Consider the following 22,459-nt stretch of genomic DNA (forward strand, 5'->3'; position numbering starts at 1 on the left):
ACTCAATAAGTGTCATGAATGATATATTTTGTACAGGCTTACATCAAATCAGGAAGCAGATCAAAAGATATGTGTCAGTAGTGGTCTGCTTTAATGAGAACCAGGGGTGGAATATGTCTATGTGGGTGAGGTAGGGATGGAGGTGGGGGTAGAAGGAGCAAGAGAGGGTGTGAGGAAGCGAGGAGGAGTCCCCTGACCTACTGTGTAACTGCCATGTAGCTTAAGCATAAAATGTAATGCGATTACTGATTTGTTCGGGGTGGGTCCTACAGTCATGGAATTAATAGCAACTCAATTTGGAAGGCTCTGTAACACAGAGAAAATAGACAACAGGTAGATTTTGAAGTAAGACCTAAATTTGAATCTTTATCCTACCATTTATTATCCTTGGATAAACTAGTTAATCTTTTTGAAACTTAGGTTCTTCATTGACAAAAAGGAAAGTAATAATAATATTATGTCACAAATGTTTGGTTTGATGAAAAAATGAGGTAACATGTGAAAATAACCAGCTTACTGTTCCTAACATTATAGCAGATTATGGTTAATATTATTATGAATCAATGTTTTTTGAAATCAAGACAAAAATCACAACAGAATGACAACAGTGAATGAACCCACTAAATAAGCTTCAGAGAACCCTTCCAAGAGGTTCTGTCTCGAGTTCATCTTAGATGAATAACCTGTATGAATAACCAGCTCTTTTATCTCTAAATGGGCAATGTCAAAATTGGTATACTTCAATGCAGGTGGAGTAACATCTTCATTTTTGCCACAATTAAAAGACTAAACGTTTACAGAGGCAACAGACCGAAAAGCTCCAATTTTCAAGAGTGGGCTTAACCCTACTCTTTCCACCTATGAAAACCCACTATTCTATAATGATGATGGGTAATGATTCATTATGGCTACCAACATCCAAAAATGAGCAATGCTTTGTAAAACTAAGTAGGCTTCTGACATAGCCCTTTAAGCATTTAAGCATTCAAGTTTTAAACGTATACTAAAAATTATCATTATGACTTACACACAAAAGTAGGTGCAATGGCATCACCAGCATTGACAGCTCCAAGAGAAGTAGCTTGAAGGTAACTTGAGAGTTCAAAATGTTTTCAAAAACTCAAGAGAAACACCTTTCCAAATGAACAAAGTTCTGAAGTCTAATCTACTGAAATACCTAATTACCCTAGAGATCCACATGAAGTGGCTCCTGTAAGACCAGACTCACTGCTTTATTTCTCCTCCCCATTCCTAATTGTTCATTTTTTGATTAAATCCATAAGGTACATGAGCTGCGATGGTGCCAAGTTTCTGTGCCCCTTCAATGTGGAACATGTGGTCATCAAAGAAGATGTGAGGCCTTATCTTCACCAAGATGGGACCTTTGGGGGCTCCAGCAAGGAAAAGAGCCTCGTCTATCTCTAGACCCCAGCGGCGAAGGGTTTTCAGCACGCGGGCGCCTGAACTGGCTGCACTCCTGGCTGTAACCAGGTAGGTCCTGATGGGGCAACGTAACCGTTCGTCTTTGGCATAAAACTTCTTTTGCAGTCTGCCTAAATCTTCCAGAAAGCCTTTCAAAGGACCCTGTAAAAGGAACATATGTCACAGCTGTGATGCAGTGAGCAAAAGTAAGTGAATGCAAAAAAGGCAGATGTTTATAAGAACTTATAAAAGTGTAAATAATACTGCATGAGACATGGAGTACAGGCCAGTGGTACAGTGCTGAGACTCCTTCCATTTATGTGATTCTATTTCCTTATATAAAACCATCCTTGCATTCCTAGAATAAACATAGGATGACCATATAATTTATCATCTAAACACAAATATTTTAAGAGTAAAAGAAGTTCCTGTAAAGTTGAACCAGTGCAACAGACATAAACTATGCAGGGCAAAATGGGATACTCTAAAGTTCAGTTAATCATCAAAGCACTACTCTTTTAATGTACTTTTTGTGAATTTTACATTTTAGCTTTATAAAATATGCTTTTTCTCTATCTTGTTCAATTCCTTCTTGGCTGGAATCCAACCTTGTCTATATTTACAATTACTTTGTATATCTTTACACCTAGCTTTATTTTCAATATTTCTGAACTCATAGTTTTAGCTTTATCTCTAATATAGAAAATAGAATTGGATTTTGCTATGTGATCCAATCTGAAAATCTTAAATTTTAAAACAGAAGTTGACTTTTAGGCCACTTACATTTATTGATATTACAAATATATGTGATAATGGTTCTGTATTACAATTTTTATTTCATTTTTCATGTTTAAAGATTTTAGAAGATTATTCACTGAGTGTATTTTTTATCTGCACATGTGTATCTTTTGACATTTAGGAAGGTTTACATTATTTCCTTCTATTAGTTACCTTTATAACTTTTTATAATACCCTTAGTCCCCTATTGTTTTAAAATCCTGGATCTATTACTTTTTACAATGAAAAATAATGAAATTAGGGCACTTCTTCATCTCTGTCTTATCCTCTATTTTTTCTTCAATCATCCAGTTTTAACTGGATGTCTTTCTCAATGTTTATATTTGCATTATTAAAGATTTTAATCTTTCTATCAGGTGTACATTTTATCCTTTGATCAGCTATTGTAACTGAAGATATCAGCTTGCCTGTTCTTCCTTATAACTTTTTCCTCCACGTTTTCAGTTTTTAATAGTTATGTAATTTCTACATTGTTAGAGCACAAAATATGTGCTTTCTTTTCTGTCACTCTGCAAATATTTTAGTTTTAGTTCTATGTTAAATATATTCTACACCCATTTGTGCCTTTGTGTTTCTAGTCATCTACATGTTGGCCAAAACATGTCCTTTTGCGCTAGTTTTCTGAAGAAAATCTTATGGAAATAATAATCCCTGAGAATATACTCTATTCTTAACCGTTGATCTGTTTCCTTTTTACTTGAATGAACTTCTGGCTGGATATAGAATCTGTGATTTATATTTTCTCTCTACCTGATCTTATAAGTAAGGCTCCACTGTGTTTTGCTACTGAGTGCTGTTGTGCAGAAGACTCAAGGACAGCTTGATTTTCTTTCCCTCACTTGTGTGTTCAGGCTGCCCAAATGATTATTTTTTTCATTTTTGAAGTCAAGTAACTTTACTAGGATATGTCTCAGTGATGATCATTCTGTTCTATTTCCCTATAACATAATGTGGCCTTTAATTTTTAATCTGTAATAGTTTAGTGTATGCATTAAAATATTCTAATTCAGGACTTTTTTGACTTATATTTTGATGTAAATTTGCATTTTTGTATTTACCACACACAATCCTCTTCTCCCCCAGAACATAATTTTAGTGTTTTCTTCAGGGATTCCAATTGTGCATATGTTGGATTTTCTTTATCTGTGATCTATTTCTGTCATTTTTTCACTCTAAAATATTATTTTTCTATTCTGCTCATTTCCAGAGTTCTGTCATTTAACATTTTATCAACTCTTCCCTGATTTTTGCATTTCTACTTTATGGCCTTGCTTTATTAAGTTTTTAAAAGTCATGGTATATGTTTAGTCACAATTTTCACCTATTCTATGGCAACTATTTCTAATGAGAGTTCTCCATCTGTTATTAGATTTTACTTTTCTGTGTCTGCCTTTTTTCTCATAGTATTTTTTCATATATAATGTGCTGGTTCTCTTTTTATTACTTATCGCTGAAGTAGGTTGGTTTTCGTTGGAAAAATTAGAGGATTTCTGGGGAAAGGTCAAGGGTAATATTTCAAAACTGACTTCTTTTCACAATTCAAAAGCTTTCTTCTTCTTTGCTGTCATGGAAACCAGCTGTTTTCCACAAAAGTGGCTTATCTATGTGATCATTTGTTTAGTATTGCTTTCTCTGAGGCTAAATATATCAGAAAAAGAAGAGTAAAATTTACTTCCTAAAGGTGAGAGGCATACACATAAGTAAAAAACAAACAAACAAACAAACAAAAACTATAACCCCTTTTTTTTTGGCAACAGCAACAAAGGAGGTGTAGTAACTATTGGAAGAAGCCACCTTCCTCACAGTTTGGTTTTGAAACGCAGAGGAACACAGCTCTCCTTGATGCTTTTGAGTAATTTCCAAAGAGAATAAATGGAGCCTGGCCAGTTATGTCACTATATTCAAACTAGGTACCCATGTCATTCTTTCTTACTTCCGTTTTGGATATGTTTAATACTTTATATATTTATATGGTAGTATAAGTATGTACTTTATCAATAAAAATATAGAAACATGGGAGAAAGTTACTTGAACATACGTTTTTGAAGAATTGTATAATTTAAAACATTTGGAATCTGCCTAGGATGTCGAAAGCTGGAAAGACTGTTAATCCTATCCTAACAACAATAAAAAGCCAGAAAATCTAAAACATTATAATTTTTTCTTGAGCCCATGAGACAGCTGAGGTAACAGGGCAACTAACTAATATGCATCTAAGGGAACAAATTTAAGGAAAAATCTAAGGTAATCTTCAAGGACAGATGGAATTCAAGAACTGGCATATCTTTGGCAGAGCACTGAGGGAAGACATACCAGAGACCATAGAAGTGGGTATTAAAAAGTCAGGTCATTTTTAAAAACAAATTGAAAAAGGCTAAGTATGGGCTAATGAGAGAACACAGAAGACCTGGAAACCACAGAAAAAAGAAATGAACACTCTCTTACAGGCTTTTTCTCTATGGACTTCACTAGTTACTTATGAGAAGGACTATAGACAGTGTGGAAGATGAAAGTATTCAGTCCTTTGTGGAGCAGATGTGGAGGAGAGGAGCTGCTGCCACTATAGGAAAAGATTAAAGCTCTGCCTTTTTCCATGTTTCCTAAGAGACAAAAGTATTAAACTGCCAGAAGAAGGGCTTCAAGCACTGTTACCCCAGAACACAGGTAAAGATCTACTGCTATGGAGTAAGGAAAAAGAAAAACCCTCCATCCTTGTGAGAGGGACAGGAGACCCAGATCATTAAGGTATCTCCTATCACTGGGAGAGAGGCAAGATAAATCATACAACTTTTCCCCTAAGACCTAGGGAAATACAGGCACTGCCTTAGATTTAGGATTAACTAGAACAGCAGAGAATGCCCCTTTTCCCCACATCATCCCCCTAGTTGGCAGAGACAAACAGTAACAGTTGGGAGGAGAAGGGTAACAACACAGAGACCATCCCTGAGGCATGGACACAAGGAGAAGCCCTGCAGCTGAAAATGGAAGAGGAATATCATGAAAAACCCTCCACTAACCTACCAGAGGAATTTGAAGCCTGTGGCAAAAAGAAAGTAACAATAGCAGCAACAAAATGCATACCCAGTCAGATTCCTGATTTGACTGATTCAATCAGTCACACGAACTGCTAGCAGAAAAGGAGTCATGCCTATTACCAGGCAAAAATACTATTTACCAAAGCTTATACTGTCTACATACTATGATTAGAAATTAATCAAAGATTTCTGAGACTACAATAAAAATAAATAAAAAGAGCAATTAACTTTCAAGGGAAAATAATTGATAGAAAACTCAGTGATGACCTAGATGTCATTAATGTAGGAGAGCAGATTGAAAATAATTGTGATTATATCTCAGCAACTATATTAAAAAGTAGATGAGTAAAGTAGTAATTTCAACAAAGAGTAGAAAATATGAGAGTTGAATGGTAGTGCTAGGAAGAAATATATGGTACAGAAATGGAGAATGTTTTTGATTCATTAATAGAGTCAGTATAGCTGAGGAAAGAATCAATGAACTTGAAGACAAGTCAACAGAAATTACCCAAACTGAAAATAAAGAGAAAAAATAGTAGGGGGAAAAAGAACAGGGCATTGAAATGCTGTGGAATACACATACATACACCATATTCAAACTGCTGAAACACAAAGAAATATAGACAGTCTTGAAGGAAGCCAGAGAAAAATAGAGACATTACATACAGAGGGCCAAGTTAAGAATCTCCAACAATTTGTTGTCAGAATTTATGCAAGTCAGAGACAATGAATGGGTATCTTTAAAGTGCTGAAAGAAAAACAGGGGAAATACAGAAATCTATAGCCAGTCAAAATAAAATATTTTTTCAATAATGAAGGAGAGTAAAGAGTTTTTCAGACAAAGGAAAACTAAGAGCTTTTAGTAACAGCAGATTGGTTCTACATAAAATGTAAAAAGATGGTCTGGTAAAAGGAGTAAGATACCAGGGAGAAACCTGGATCTACACAAAGAAATGAAGATTCCTGGAAATGGTTAAAATGAAGATGAATAAAAAAGATATATTTTTGTCTTATCCTTATTCATTCTAAAGATAATTGACTACCTAAATTAAAAAAAATAGTAGCAAAGTATTGTGAGTTTATAGTATAGATGAAAGTAAAATATATGACAGTGTCACTAAACAAGGGGAAGAGGAATTGAGAGTACACTGTTGTAACGTTTTTACAGTGTACTTGATGTGACATAATATTGTTTGAAAGTAGGCTGTGATTACTTAAAGTTGCATATTGTAATTCCTAGGATAGCCACTGAAAAATGTAAAATGAGCTATAAATCAATAGTGGAGATAAAATGGAATCCTACAAACATTCAATATAAACAACACATTCAAAAGCAAAAATGACAAAAGGAAAAAGAAACTGAAGATAACTAAAGACAAAACAAATAGAAAAATTAGGAAAATGGTAGATTTAATCCCATCTAAGTAAGAATCACATTTGATACAAATGTTCTAAAAACAGAAATTAAAACACAGGGATTATCGTATTATACAGAAAAGCAACAGAAACTATGTAATTGCTACAAGAAAACCAATTTAAATATGGAGACAATTTATATGTAAGAACATAAATAAATTAAAGGTAAAAACAGAAAAGATGTACCATACAAACATCAGTCCAAGAAAAAAATCTAGAATGGTTGTATAGATATCAGACAGAGGGGCACTGCATAATGAAAAGGGATTAATTTGCAAGAATAGATAATAATCTTAAATATTTGGGCACTGAACAACACAAATTAGAAATACATGAAGCAAAAATTATATAATTGAAGGGAGAAATAGATTTATCCTTAACTATACTTGAAGACTGCAATGCTGCCTCCTCAATAGTGGGTAGAAGTAGGAGAAAGAAAATCACTGATAATATTAAACACTTGGGCAATATGACCTGCATAATAAACTATCAACTTACTTAATCAAATTTACATTTATTGAATGTTCAACCCGCAAACAGCAGAGTAAACATTCTTTTCAAGTACACTTGAAACATTCACCAAGATAGACTATATTCTGGGCATAAAACACTCCTCAGAAATTTAAATAGTTGAAATCATAGAAAATATATTATCTAACTACAACAGAATTCTACTTGGAATTAATAATGGAAAGAAACCTGGAAAAATTCCAAACATTTGACTATTAAATAACCCATTTATAAATAACCCATAACTCAAATATAAAGTCACAAGGAATTAAAAAGTACTTTGAATTGAATAAAAATTACAAACCACCTATCAAAATTTGTGGGGTGCAACTACAGTAGCATTTAGAGGGAATGTTATAGTATTAAATGTTTATTATAGAAGAGAAATCTTAAATCAGTGGCCTTAACTTCCACCTTTAAAAACTTAGGAAGAGCTGGTTAAAGATAAATAAAAATTAAAAAAAAAAATTGTTTAAGTCTAGCTAGATTGACCATAAAGGCAGGGGGTAAACAGAAGGTAAATATTACTAATGTTAAAAATGAAAAGGGGTACATTACCAAAGATCCTAAAAATAATAAAGTTATAATAAGACAATATGAGAAAATGTTTATGCTTATTAATTCAATGACTTAACTGAAATGGACAGATTCCTTGAAAGACACAAACTCATAAACTACCAGAAGAAGAAACAGAAGAAAGAGAAAATCTGCACAGTGGTTCTATATCTATCAAATATAACTGAATTCTTAGTTACAAGCATTCCTAAAATAAAAGTCCAAGCCCAGATGGCCTCTCTGAATTCTACCATATATTTAAAGCAGAAATAATACGAACTCTGAAGTCTTCCAGAAAACAGACAGGGAGAAAAATACTTCCCACCTCATTTTATGAGGTCAGCATTACTCTCTAAGTTCTTACAAAATAAAAACATTCAAGAACATAAAGGCAAAAAAAAAAAAATTCTAAACTAAATTTTGACAAATTGGATCCAGCAATATATAAAAAAGGATAATACAACATGACCAAGTTGAATTTATACCATCAATACAATTCATCAATATAATTTACATATCAACAGACTAGAGAAGCCACATGATTTTCTCAATAATGCAAAAAAGACATATGACACAATTCAACATGGATTTATTATAAAACTCTAAAAATAGGAATAGAAGGCAACTCCTTTAACCTGACAAAGGACATCTTGATAGAACCTGTGGATAATATACTTAATAGTCAATGACTGAATGTCCCCCTCTAAGATTAGGCAAGGATGTCTGCTCTCATAATGTTTATTGAACATTGTACTGAATGTATTAGCAAGGGTAATAAGGCAAGAAAGATAAATAAAGGACATACAGAATGGAAACAAATAAAAGTGTTCTTATTCATAGTCAAAATTGTCTGTGCAGAAAATCTCAAATAACCTGCAAAATTTTTACTATGACTAACAAGTGACTTTAACAAAGTTGCAGGATCTAAACTCAGTATACAAAAATAAATTGTGGCTCTGTATATTTGCATAAATAAACTGGAAATTAAAAATTTAAAGATATAATTTGTAATACTACCCCAAATTATTAAATACTTAGGTATAAATCTAACAAAATATGTGTGATATCTATATACTGAAATTTAAAAAACACTGATGAAAGAAATCAAATATGATCTAAATAAATGGAGAAATATACTCTGTCCACCGGCTGAAAAACTTGCTGTTGTTAAGGTATCTCCCAAGATTAAGCTATAAATTCAACATAATCATAATAAAAATTCCAACAGGATTTTTTTTCCAGAAAAGGACAAGAAAATTCTTAAATCTATATGAAAATAAAAAGGAATCAAAATATCAAAAAGAATTTTGAAAAATGATGAATTTGGAGGAGTCCCACCACCAGTCTCAAGACTTAACTAAAAACTATGATAATCAAGACAGTGTGATATTTGCAGAAAGATAGATGTCTATAGTAGAGGAACAGAAAGCCAGTCTTTCCCACAGATAGTGCTGGGACAATTAGGCTATATCCATAAACAGTAAAAATGAACCTTATTCATTACTTTGCACAAATATAAAAATCAACTCAAATAGGTAATAATTCTAAAAACATAAAAGATAAGATTATAAAAACTTCTGTACAGAAACATAGGAAATTTTTGTGACCTAGGGTTAGGCAAAGATTTCTTACATATGACATTAAAAGCACAATTCATGAAAGAACAAGTAGATACATTGAATTTCATTAAAATTACAAGTTATGGCTTATTGAAGGACACTAAAAGATATTAAGAGAATGAAAAGACAAGCACAGACTGAGAGAAAGTATTTGCAAAACACACATGGTAAAGAACTTGTATCCAGAATATATAAAGAACTTTCAAATCTCAATAATAAAATAATGAACAACCCTATTCAAATGAACAAGTGATCTGAACAGATATTTTTGCCAAAGAATACATATAATGGCAAATAAGCACTTGATAAAATACTCAATATCATTTGTCGCTAGGGTAATACAAGTTAAAACCGCAATGGGATATTACTGTGTAACCACCAGAAAAGCTTAAAACAAACAAACAAATGAAAAAAACCTGACAATACCAAATGCCTGGCAAGGATGCAGAGCAAAAAAATCACTTACACAGTGCTGTTGGAAGTGCGAAGTGGTTTGTTCACTTTGGGAAATGGTTTGGCAACTTACCATGTGACCTAGAAATCCTGCTCCTAGGTTTTTACCCATGAGAAATGCGTAAATTTTGTGTTTACACAGGACCCTGTATGCAGATGCTTAAAATGGCTTTATTTATACATGCCAACAACTGGAAATGACCTAAAAATCCTCCCATAGGTAAATGAATAAAGAAAAAGTGGTATATCCATGGAACAGAAAACTACTATTCAGCAGTAAAAAGGAACACATTACTGACACGTGGGATGGCATGGATGAATCTTAAATGCATCATGCACTAAAAATGACGAATTAGACTGATGTAAAGTATACCTCAACAACTCTGATTAAAATGTGCACACACACTTGGAGATCACTATTCCAGAATGGTTAAGATGAGACAGAGATCAAATCAGGAGACATCCATTACTAGCCTTGGTACCACACTGGAGGCTTATAAGCTGCAATGAGAGTGGTTAAATTAATCCTATCCAGCTGTCCCATTTGTTGGTGACTCTCAGATCTCCTCCATTTGAGACAATTGGGACATTGTCATGCCCAAACCACAAGCTCCATGACCAACATAGCTGAAAGCCCTGGGTAGTAATCATACCTCATAACTTCCTTCTCATCAGTGGAACACATCTGGCAAAGCCGGGTCTTTCCATATTTATCCACTGCCAGAAGGACCGCATAATGAAAACAAGCATGCTTAATAAAAATTCATTAGGTATTCCTGCTATAACTAGTGTTGGGCTTCACAATTTCAATTGTTTAATGGCAAAAATGATTTAAAATATGGAAAAAAAGAACTGATAAGTGGAAAATCTAAAAGAAATTTGGATTACTTCCCCGAGATAGAAAAAAATGGTATTTTAAGATTACTTTGAAATAATTCTTTTTTTGAAGTTTTTTAAAGATCTTGTACATTTTAATAATACTTAAAGGCTACTATACAATAGGCCCTGAATTTCAGCCAAGCAGACTTATGTAAAATATAACAAAGGGTTTTCCTTTCAATGGGGAATTTTGTTAACACTGAACAACTTCTTGACATGAGCTCAAGACTTCTAAAAAAGCTATTTAGGAAGGGACTATGAAGTTAAACACACACACATAAACACACACAGAGAGTTTAATTATCCCTTGCTGTAACATGAGGCGAGTTAGTAAAACTTCCAGCTTTTGATTAGTCTCTTCATACTTTTATGAATGTAATAAAACTAACAATATTTAAGTTTATCTTAAGCTCAAGAAGAGCTGAGAAAAAATGGCCAATTAAAAAAAGGCCTTGGTAAGATTCATAGACTAAAACTAAATGATCAGTTATTTCAGATTCAGTTTGGAGAATATTTTGAAGTTTCAGATCTTTTGCTTCAGGAGTTATAGGTTTTGTTCATTTCAGACCATGACTTTAACACTTTGGTTCATGGATTGATTCCCCAAACACCTAAGTTTTCGGTTTCAATTTATTAGTTGTTCATAGTTTGCACTTGTTTGAGGCTCATTCGTTGATTTAATTCAAGCTCTCAGTTTTGCAGATTTTCTCAGTTAAGTGATGCCTTTATTGAGTTTGAGATTATGGACAGAGAGGTCCAACAAATGTTTCCTGACCTGTTGGAAATGACCTTATTATTTTGAGAACCTATTATGTAGAAATGGCTAACTGGTAAGGTATCACAATGAAGAAGTATTTATGTCTTGGAAAATAAGTAGATCAAAATTAATTAGAACTCATTGAACTTACCTGAGCAAGAGGCTTATTCTCAAATAGCGTTTCATGTTGAAAGAATTTGTCCAGCCCATGCTCTTTGGTAATATGGTCAGACTCATCAGAGAAGAGGACCGCATCCCCATCAAAGGCCACACGGAGCTGTGTGTCACAGTAAGCCATGTCTTTTGCTCCATCGAACATCGTTGCAGAGGCGATTCCTGGCAGAACATTGGGATTGATTAATACTCTTCTCAGGATCATGAATTTTAGTGTCTACTATTAAAAAAAAAAGTCCTCCCAGACCTTGAATTTCTTTTCTAGCTATTCTCTGAAAATGACTCAACTCCTCTTCACAACCACACATCTCAAAACAGTTGTCTTTGTACTGCCTCCGTTTCTATAAGGGATGGGAAAGAGTAAAATAGATTGTAGGATAAGCACTGAACATGCCCACCTCCAAGAAGGTCGAAGCTCTAAAAGACAAACTTGAGGGCTGCCACTTATGGAGACACCTTAGCCGAAAATCCAACAATAACATATACCACATAACACTATGTGAAGCCCAATGGAAGGAAACACTCATGCAGACCTCTGTGTTAACCAGAGAGAGAAGACCAAACTAATACCTTCTTGTATTGCTTCTTGTACTTTTTCAGAATCCGCAGAAAGATACAAGTTGGTAAGATACGCCTTCAAATATCCAATGGGGCTTTTTCCACCAGTCAGACAGAAGCGGTCAATTAGTAAGCCTATTATCAGGCAAACAAGACTTTGTTATGTCAGAGAGTAAAAACCATATACTTACTATAAATGCAAGTGAAAGTTACCTTAGGAATAACTGAGTCCCTATTGAGATTTTAGAATTAGCACCAATATTGAAAAATGTCTCAGCTATTTTATATAATAGTGGATCTGCTTGGTTATGACAGTTTATGGTCCAGATACATCCAGGTAGGCCATGCCAGTTTACTCTCACAACGACTGTTATGGCAGGCTTTATTATCCTCGTTACAGAAGAGGAAACCGAGACACAAAGGCTTGTCTAAGCCCACTAGTTCACATCAACTCTTGTCTAGTCTAGAACAGTGCATTTTCCCTTCAGCTACAGCATCCTCACCTGTTGAGAGGGCCAGTTCGGACGTGGTCTGTTTTTAAGTACCATTTCTGTATTTCTTTAGTAACAATACAGTAGTAATAACAAGTAGTGATAGGATTTAAACTATTTTATAAAAACAACAAATGGCCTGAAATTGTCTCTTGACTTGAAATTTTAAATACAATTAGCAGACTAAACATTAATACACCGTTAAATGTCTTTCAAATCAACAATAAAAAATACTAGACAAATGTGATATTTGGTGAGAGGTTTGTAAAATAGGCACCCACATACACTATGAATGAAAGTATAGATTGGTACAAGCTATCTAGAAAGTAATTTGATATTTGTTGATAAAAGTATTAATAGCTATTAAGAGGTTTATACCTTTTGACCTGTGTTTCCTTTTTTGAAGGGTTTATCCTAAGGGAATAATCTGAAACTCTGTTAAAGATTTATGTAGAAAGGTCTCAGCACAGGATTATTTATAAAAGCAAAACATGGTTCAGTGATGTGAGAATAGCTAAAGTGTAACACTGTCCATAAGGATATCATGTACCCATTCAGAGTGTTTTTGGATATATGATAAACTGGGTAGCTGCAGATGATATAAAGCAGAATTTTGAGTCCAGTCAGTTGTTTGAGTCTCGTCATTTGTTTGTCTTCTGCATGGACCAAGAGACTGGATACGGTCTCTCAGCAGTAGAAGTGGAAGTGTTTGCTGTGGTATTGACAAAATACTCTCACTTTTTCACTTAAGCCAACATTGGGCCTAAGTGGCACCAAAGTGAACCATACTATTAATTTAATGATCAGAAATTATTTGGTGGCACTGGGGGCTTCAGAAATCATTAAAACATCATCCCTCTTCTCAGGGAGATCACAGTGCACTGAGGAGCCAGGCATGTAAATAGAAAATTATAACAAAGACCATAGCAAAGAGTGAGACAAGTTGCCTTTAGCACCCAGAGGAGGGAAGTAAGTAACTCTTCCAGGTAAAAAGTTGTTAATCCCCCAGCAAGGCTGCATAAGATTGGGCTTAATGTGTTTATTAACAATTAATAAATAAATAGCCATAGTTTCTTTTTGCCACAGGCCTCAATGGGCTCAGTGTGGTGAGGGGTAGATAGACCTAAATCACCTACTAAATCAAATAAGACTTGTTTTGTAAAAATAATAGCTGTCCTTTATTGAGTGACTGTGCCACTCATCTGTGCTAAACCTTTTGTATATGTTGTCTTTTCATAGCATAGTACTCTGAAGATGGCATTTTTGAAAGGCAGACATATTTTCAACTGTCTCAGTAAGACATCAGCCTTATTAGCATAATATAATAAAACTCATAACTTTGTAATACAAATTGACTGTATGTAAATATGCCCAGTTAAAACCTAGAATTTAAATATACCAAATGTAAACCTTATTTTGACTTGACATACCTGTAAGACTGGATATTTCACTTAGAAAATAGGTTAAAGGTCCCCATGTAAGAAGTCAGGTGGATTCCCTAACAGGGAAAGTGGGGACTTAGTCTCCAATGCCTGATGGAAATGCTATGAAGAGACAGAACCGATCACATTTTCCTTGTAAAGGAATAAAGACAGTTTTGCCGGCATGAGTATGGATTTGATGGGGGGAAGGGAGCAGCCGGGGAGAGTCAAATGTTAAGAGTAGAAAGGAGAGGTAAAAACCTTTAAACCTTTAACATGCATTTGTGGTGAGCAAGAAGTTTGATCACCCAGAACAAGGCTCTGGGTTGATGGCTGCTTGAAGTCAAGTTCAGAAGTGAAAAACATAAAACAGAGAAATATATTGCAGGACCTGGGATTAAGACTTTGAAATTCACACTTGACAAGTTAAGTCCAGCGCTTTGAGCCCAACTCTGTGCTGAAGTTAAAAATGAACATGGCCTCTCTTGCTCTGACATAGGCAAATAAACATTCCTCACGCAGAAGGGGGTGTCAGTATCAAAGACACTGCATTAGTTAGGCCACAGTTAGCAAAATAACATGGCTTCTCTCTTCCAGAGCAGCGAGCTGTTCTTCCACATGGTATTTATTTTACTTACCATAGTGATTGACGCTGTTTATAAGCCGCACTCCCACTTGGGCATGGTTATTAGTCATCAGTACAATGTCAAATAAGTCCTGTTCATCAGGATACAGCTCGCGGAGTCTAGCATTGACATGCTGCAGTGCCTGAAGGTTACAAACGTGAATGTGCGTAAAGAGGGCCAGGCAAGATGGGCATTGGGAAACTGGAGAGAAAGGATCACACTGGTATCGAATTCAAGCCTTGAAGACTCTTCACTGAGAGACCGTGGCTCCTTTAAGGCAGGGTTATGGCATTCATTTCTGTATTTTCAGCCCCTTATGCATAGGACCTAAGTTAATGTTTACTGAAAGATGGGTAATGTTTGTTGAAAATTGCTATATTTGGTTTACTGGAATTATTTTGGTGGGGTAGATAGCTAGGATCAGGCTAACCCTTTTATGGTTTGTCTGCTTTTGTGTTTGATTCATAAAATCTGTCTTTCCTGATCATCTGATGATTATTTTTTACTGTGAAAAGTATAGGCTGCTCCATGAATTTACATGTTATCCTTGCACAGAAGCCATGCTAATGGTCTCCGTATTGCTCCAGTTTTAGTAGATGTGCTGCCAAAGCGAGCGTTCTGTCTGTTGTTTAAACATGAGTCTTTAGATTAGGTTTGTGGTTTCCTCCCATGCTGCCACTAGGCCCTATAACTACTTTCTCCTCACAACTAGTGGAGGTGTCATTTGTTTCTGCCTGGTTATGATGTTATTGTGTAATATTTGTTTAAGTTATATAGGGGATCAGAGCTGTAAGTACTATACATTTCAGTGTAAGTTCTGAGAACCTTACTTTCTCTATTAAAGTCATGCCCCCTAACTGCCCAAGAGCATCTTGACTTTCTTAATATGCTGTATTTGGGGCAAGAGCAGCTAAAGTGAATTTCGTCTCATTTTATTGCGGTGTTTTATTTCTACTACTTGGAATTGTAAGCTCATTATTGCTTCTGGTTACCACTCCTTCTATGGAGGGAACAAAACTTTCTGTTACAGGTCTCAGGATTAGGAGTCCACTTGGGGAAGCTCAACATTCCAAATTTGGGGCTGCAGTCTCTTCCTCAACAGTGTGGAAGCTTCTGTGAAAGTGTAAACTGTGATCTGAGGTTGACTTGAAAAGGGCAAGAAAGACAGGGGTGGACTAGGAATTATAAGGAAACCTGGATGAGATCCCAAGTGTTGGCATGGGTCTTTCCCTGCCATCCAGAGTCCTGGAGGGCCAAAGACAGCTTTCAGAGTACCTTGACAAAGCGGAACGCGGGCCCTGGGGTCAGGACGACATTCTCATTATTAAGCTGATATTCCATGTACTTTTCCAGACCCTCTTCCTCATAGATTTTCCTGCCGTCCACCATGTTGAAGAGTGCCCGGGATGACACAGCGATGGTGATGGCATGCTTGGGTTTGGGCTGCAGAGAGGGACATCAACAAGACAGTCACACAGACCCGAAGGGATCAGGAATGGGGCTCAGCACAGAACAGAGTGGGAAGAAAACAGCTGGGTCCCTGCTTGGAGGACTGGGATGCTGGAGACAGCTAAGGGCTCGGACCTGGAGGTGGCAGTGCAAAGGGAGAGGTTTAGGGAGGAGAAGCAAAGGGCTGGGCCAGACTTCCCTAGACACATGGAAACGAGGGAGGCCGGGGGAGGCTGAGAGAGGCTCAGCCTCGTGGCTGCGCGAAGGGACAACCCCGGTACCAGGAAAGGTGGGTCCTGCTCACCGGCCGGGGGCGAGAGCAGCTCGGTGTCTTCTCATACAGCGTTTTCACGGATGCCCAATAGGCATTGTCCTCGTCCTCCTCTTCCTCTAGCTGCCTGGCCAGGTCGGACATGCAGTCGCGGTCCAGCTGGGAAGGGTAGAGCATCCTGCGCTGGGCATAGGGCTTCCATTCGGTAGGGGGCGTGCGAGGATACTCCCGCTGCTGCGTATCTCGGGAGTCCCGGGACTCTCGCTTGTCTCGGGACTCTCGGCTTTCCCGCCCCACGCCATGAGACCAGGCGTCGGAATTCTCAGTGAGCTTGGTGCTGCGCCGGGACGCGGACGGGAGCTGGAGCTCCGGCGGCGTGGAAGGACGGGAGTCGAGCGGCATGGTTGGCGTGGGCGGCGAGGGCTGCGCTGACAGCGGCTGCGGCAACTCTTGATGGCTAGGGGAGGTGGATGAAGTCCCGGAGCTCGTGGAGCTGTTGGGGGGCTGGAGCAAGAAAATGGGCTTCTGAGTTCGATGCTCGCCCAGGGTCCCTGTCCTCATCTCTGGGCAGCTGGAGTCAAGGAGCTACCCCCTTCTCTCTGTGCCATTCCTAGCCCTTAGAAGGATCCTGGTTCATCTCAGCTCCTTTAAGTAGGGCTTAAAGGGGCTCAGATGCTTCAAATATTAGACATTTCTGTTACAGGGACACAGAGACAGACTCCTTTCATTTTCCCCCAGTTGCCCCATCAGCACCTCACACTTTTTTATTTGTTTTCTTTTAGAGTAGATAGGGTGGGGGACCTCTTCCTTGCCCTTAGGTAACTAGCAAAGGTGTCACTTTCTTCTGATAAACCTGCTCAGCCAGAGACCTCCAGGTAGGACAGAGGGCTTAAGTAAGGGACCTTGCTTGGCACTGCCTCCTTCTGTGACCTCCAGTTAACTCGATGAGTAGCTAGACTGCAAGTTCCCACCAGAAGGCTCTACAAAGCACCTCAGGGGTATCTGCCTGCACATTTGCCCTGTAATTAATGCAGTGAGTGCTGGGAAGGTCTGTGGGCTGGAAAATCAGGTGTCTCCCCATCTCCTTCAGAGCTTCCTGTGCCAGTGAAGCTCAGCTGGAGAGAATCATCTTCCTAAATAGGAAGGAATGGTTCTGGAGAAAGGACTCCTTCACTAAGGTGTGGGATAGGTGATTAAGCATCCGTGTATTATTTCAGTTTTTATGATTGTTTCACATGTTTCAAAAGGCATGTTAGGTTAGGTTATTGAGCCAGTCCTCACAGGGACAGATGGTGGGAATACATGTTCTCTCAGTAGCTGGGCCTGTGTCACTCTCTCTGAATCCAAAAACTCATTCTCACAACAAACTTTTTCTTCTTTCGTGGTTGGGCCTAGCTAAGGACTCAGAGCATCACACAATCTAGCACTCTTGGACAATCTATCTCCTTTGTTGACCTTTCCAGCCCCTCTTCTGTCTCTTGGGTACTCAATGAATAGTTTTTGAATGTATGAAGGAAGGAAGGAGAAATGATAAGAGTTTAATCATTAAGTGTGCAGTTTTTAGACCTAGAGACCCTGGGTTTTAATCGAGCTCTATGAGCATTACTACTGTGACATCTTAGGCAAGTTACTCTATTTCAGTTTTCTTACTCTGGGGGGCTTAACTTGGGGGTTAAGTTAGCTAAACCATATAAAGTACGTAGAACAGGGCCTGGCACATGGAAAGCATCAAGAAATGTTGTTGTTTCGTTGTTGTTATTGTTGTTGTTGTTGTTGTTGTTGTTGTTATTATTATTATTATTATTATTATTATTATTATTATTATTATTATTATTATTATTATTATTATTATTATTCCATCGTGTGCTCCTCCCTTGCATCCCCGTCTCTACCTTAAGACTGTTGTTCCTGCTTCTGGGCTCGTCTACTGATGGAGCTTTGGTGGATGGGCTCCGAGAAGTTCGAGACCACTGATTTCGGACTAGGTACCCTCGAGAGCCTGTCTTCGGCAAAGATAATTCTTGTGATCCCTTTTAAGAAGAGAAGAAACCCAGAGGTGTAATGCCCTGCCACCCACCCCTTCTATGCATATGCTTATGAAATGGCCATGTCAGGCTAAATATAGCCGTGCTCAGTGACATGTTTCCTGCCCTCTATTCAACCCTGGCCCTTGTATAGTGTTCTAGCTCTGCCCCAATCCCAACTTCTGTGAGGAGCAATAAAGTGGGAATCCACCCAGAAGAGCATCCAAAATCAAGAAATAAGTCTGATATCTCATATTTTTTCACCTGTGACTCCTCTTATACAAAACTTAATAGAGTTGAACATTTTTCCTCCTCTTTCCCCACTTCTTTCCTTAAGAATGAGCCTATTAGCAGATGCTAAAAAGACAGAGTCAACATTTTTGACCAGACTACAAAGAGGAGGGCAGCTGGTCCCTAAACAAGGCTGCAGCAGGGCTCCAAGGCAGCTGCCTAAGAGGGAATAGCGCCCTCTAGCATTCCCTTCAGGAGGAACAGGATGGAGGAGACCATGGAGAGGCGAGTGGAAGGGTTTCCATTCCCGTGTCCTTCCCCTCACCCAGATTGCCCTGCGGCTCCCCTCCAAAATCAATAGTTTGATCTCTGCTCACCCTGATCGTGGTGATCTGCAGGCCCTGCTCCCACAACAGGCACATGTGAATATAAATATGTATTGTGCGGCAGGGGCCAGGAAGTACTTTTCCCTCAGCTGCACAAAAGCAGCGTCTACACGACGAGTGACCCCGCATGGGACAACATCTCAGCAAGTGATTCGGATTGACTGCACGCCTCATCTGAAAGATTGTGCAGAAAACGGTCAATGTGATGGCCAGACTCCCCTTCCCTCCCCGACTTGAACAAAGACCAGTCTCATCCCATAGGCTGAGCAGGGATTCTACACCACATATTCTACATGAGCATGGGGAGGGGAAGGCAGGGACCAGCTTCTCCTAATTTTTCCTTAACCTCTCCATGAGGACGTTAGCTCTCCCTTAATACAAATCTCCATAGCTCAGTCTTTTCTCCCCAAACTCCCCTGCCCCCTAATATTTTTTATTATACTTTCTGCTCTTTAATTTTCTCACCAACGATAAAGTAATCAGCTTACCTGAGTGCTCAGACGGACTCCAGATTTCTCAGAATCTTTTCTAGATTTGTCTGTTTCTAGGCTGTCTTTTGAGTACCTCGATCCAGTCTCACTCTTAATATAGAAACAAAGAATGTTCATTAATTTTTAATCCAGAGACATTAGAAATCTTGGATTTGGGGAATAAAAGGATACATAAAAATTACAACTTGTCTCTTTGCAAATATCAAAGAAATATACATTTTAGACATATTTTTCCCTTGTTTTAACAAGCATTAGTTAAAAGAACACATTTCAGAAAACTAGATAAACACATTTTCAATATAGAAATTTGTTGGTTTATGGATTTGAAGCATGAGGCATTTATCATTTGAAAAATGATAACACGGGAAATGCTAGGGGAGAATTTTGCAGGGGTCAGCAGGACTTGGATTTAAATGTGAAGTTGATCACACAGAATGACTTTTTTTTTCCTCCATTACTCTGAAGATTGCTACTTATGGAACTTTTTCATTTGCTATGTAGAGTTAAAACTTCTCTTGTTTTCTTAATAAACCATAGTTTCTGTGAATCTAGGGCTCATCAATAATAGTTTGATTTTTAAAATCAAGGACTTTAATCTTACACAGATCAATCAACAGGCATCTTCTATTCCTATTATCTAACTGTTCAGCATCTAGAGTGAAAAGAGTTTTCTTATTAACAGATTAGTAGGGAAGACCATGTAGGGAGGCACAGGAAGATGACTTATTTCATGGATACCTATTCAAATATTTGTTTTCATTTTCAATTGCAGGAAATACCTTTGTATTGGCTCACTGTATCGTTTCATGCCAATTCAGTAGTGATAATGCAGTCAAGATTAGTGTTATTTATCTGTTTAAGGAGCTCAACTTCTAGCACAGACCCAGATGCTCAGGGGCAGTCTGTTAATCTCCCAGAAAAGATCTCATCAGTATTAGTTGAATGATTGAATTTGTCTCTGCAGAAAATGGCATAGCTGTGTGGTCTCAGAACTAATCCTAAAATCTTTCCATCAACCCCTCACACCATCACCATAAAATCCTGTCACTTCTAACTCAAAGATATTTTAAATCTAGTCCTTCTTCTCCATTCCTATTACCATTGCCTTGTTCCAGGCCTCAGATCATCATGGGCCTACATTCTTAGAATATAGCATTTTGATCAGATTTCATGGCCACAAATCCTCTCCACTTCTAGATCCATATACCTCATGTATTTAGAGTGAATGTATAGAATGTAAGTCTACTTATGCTTCATTTCCAGATATACTCTTCATTCACTTGGTTAGAGCAACCAGGAGTCTCTTGATGTATCCCGTGGACCTCTAACTCCATGTCCTCGACTTTATACTTTATGTTCTATTTATGCCAAATGATTTGTATTTGCCTGTATACCACCCTTATTTTCTTATAACCTCCTCTTCCCTCCAGTGTTCTTCAAAACCAAGCTCAGCATGACCTGGGAGAAGTTCCCAGTGTTAAACATTCCTCTGTGTTGCCTGTGTCTTTTGTACATACTTTTTCCGAGCACTGAATTGTACTTTGTTTATGTATTCTCTTTCCTACTAGGCTGTGCATTCTTCAAAGATAGCAACTGTGTTTTCACCTCTTACCACTAACATATGAGCATTTGCTCAGTAAATGCTGACTTATTAGACAGACTTATACCACATGCTTTAAACTCCTTTTTCTCCACTCTTCATTTCCTTTACTTCTCCTTTATTTTATTTTATTTTTTTTTTTTTTGCTATGTGTGGTTGTCCTCTGAAGTTATCTAATTGTTGCAGAGCATTCCCATACATTTCCTGAGCTCTTTGGCAAGATTCTAGGACGTTCAATTGACTGACCTTCTTTTTCTGTTTTAGAGATGTTTGACTCATTTCTTTAACTATTGAAGTTCTTTTGTTGTTATGCAGGTTTTCCTCTCCCCAGCTCCATTTCCTGTTGTTTCTGTTGCTCAGTCTAGGTTTGCATTTAGAATGTGAAATTTATGACATCATATGTGATTCCGTAGGAACTGACTCTGTGAGTCTGTGACTGTAAAAAAAAAAAAAAAAAAAAGAAAGAAATAGTATTTCTTATTTGAGTACATCCACTCATAACCATTGGGTTTTTAGGAATCAATGTCTGAATGATATTTAAATGTTTAATTTGTAGCAATATCAGTATTACTACTTCCTTCTTTTTAAATCTCTGTTAACATTACTGTGTTACTCATCATATCAATCCCATTTGTGGCTGTACATTTTCAGGTACTGCCAAAATAAGTGGCAAACTCATTTGTGGATCCGATCATTTATTATTGTTCATCCTGACAGATTTTGGAGAACTTTCTGAAAATTTGGAGACTATTGTTGACAGCTGAGATCTTGTTCTAGACACAAAGTTTAGACCGGAGTTTAGCTTTAGTATGTGGTGTTCCTTCCATAAAGGCCATTTCCATTCATTAAGTCAAAGCACTTTCCCTATGGCTAGACATAGTGTATCAGAATGATACTTGCATTGTTTTTCCTGCTGTTTGCCCCATCCTTAAACATTTAAACACACATCTGTCCCTCTTGTGCACACACAGAGAAAAATATGTAAAATCTAGTCCCTGACTATGGTTTATAAGGTCCAATAATATTCTTCATTTATGGTTCTGATTTTAGGTAAGAGACATGTGTCATGCCAACCTGAGTTGGTCAAACCATCATAAACTGAGACAGGTTTCTGACCTCTTCATGGGATTTGATAACTTAGTTTGAATATTAGGAGAATTTTTTGACAGCTTTAATCAAAGTTATCCAAGGGATCTTCTAGCTAGTTAAATATATAGGCTCTAGGTTAGATGGCCTAGGTTTGAATCCTTTAAGACCCCCTCCCCCATATCACACTGTGATCCCTGGCAAGTT

At 37.4% G+C, this 22,459-nt stretch overlaps 1 protein-coding gene, 1 long non-coding RNA gene and 1 other non-coding gene across 3 annotated transcripts in view; 1 reads left to right on the forward strand and 2 right to left on the reverse strand.

The window, feature by feature from the left end:
• LOC123614631 (uncharacterized) overlaps positions 1-22,459 on the forward strand; it is a 432,359-nt gene that overhangs the window by 1,714 nt on the left and 408,186 nt on the right. Inside the window, exon 2 of the long non-coding RNA XR_012499249.1 lies at positions 1,284-1,491. This is a non-coding gene — a long non-coding RNA (uncharacterized LOC123614631). The remainder of the gene's footprint in view (positions 1-1,283; positions 1,492-22,459) is intronic.
• Positions 1,252-21,445, reverse strand: NT5C1B (5'-nucleotidase, cytosolic IB). Its single transcript, XM_045510926.2, is given in 11 exon segments — positions 1,252-1,584; positions 11,596-11,780; positions 12,189-12,311; positions 14,727-14,856; positions 15,990-16,157; positions 16,468-16,938; positions 18,327-18,464; positions 19,015-19,023; positions 19,025-19,249; positions 19,564-19,656; positions 21,413-21,445. Coding segments are annotated over 11 exon segments (1,908 nt in total).
• On the reverse strand, positions 15,225-15,327 carry LOC123614643 (U6 spliceosomal RNA). The gene has a single exon (XR_006722089.1). It is a non-coding gene; the product is annotated as a U6 spliceosomal RNA (small nuclear RNA).

This window comes from Camelus bactrianus, chromosome 15, assembly GCF_048773025.1.
Source record: "Camelus bactrianus isolate YW-2024 breed Bactrian camel chromosome 15, ASM4877302v1, whole genome shotgun sequence".
Lineage (NCBI taxonomy): Eukaryota > Metazoa > Chordata > Mammalia > Artiodactyla > Camelidae > Camelus > Camelus bactrianus.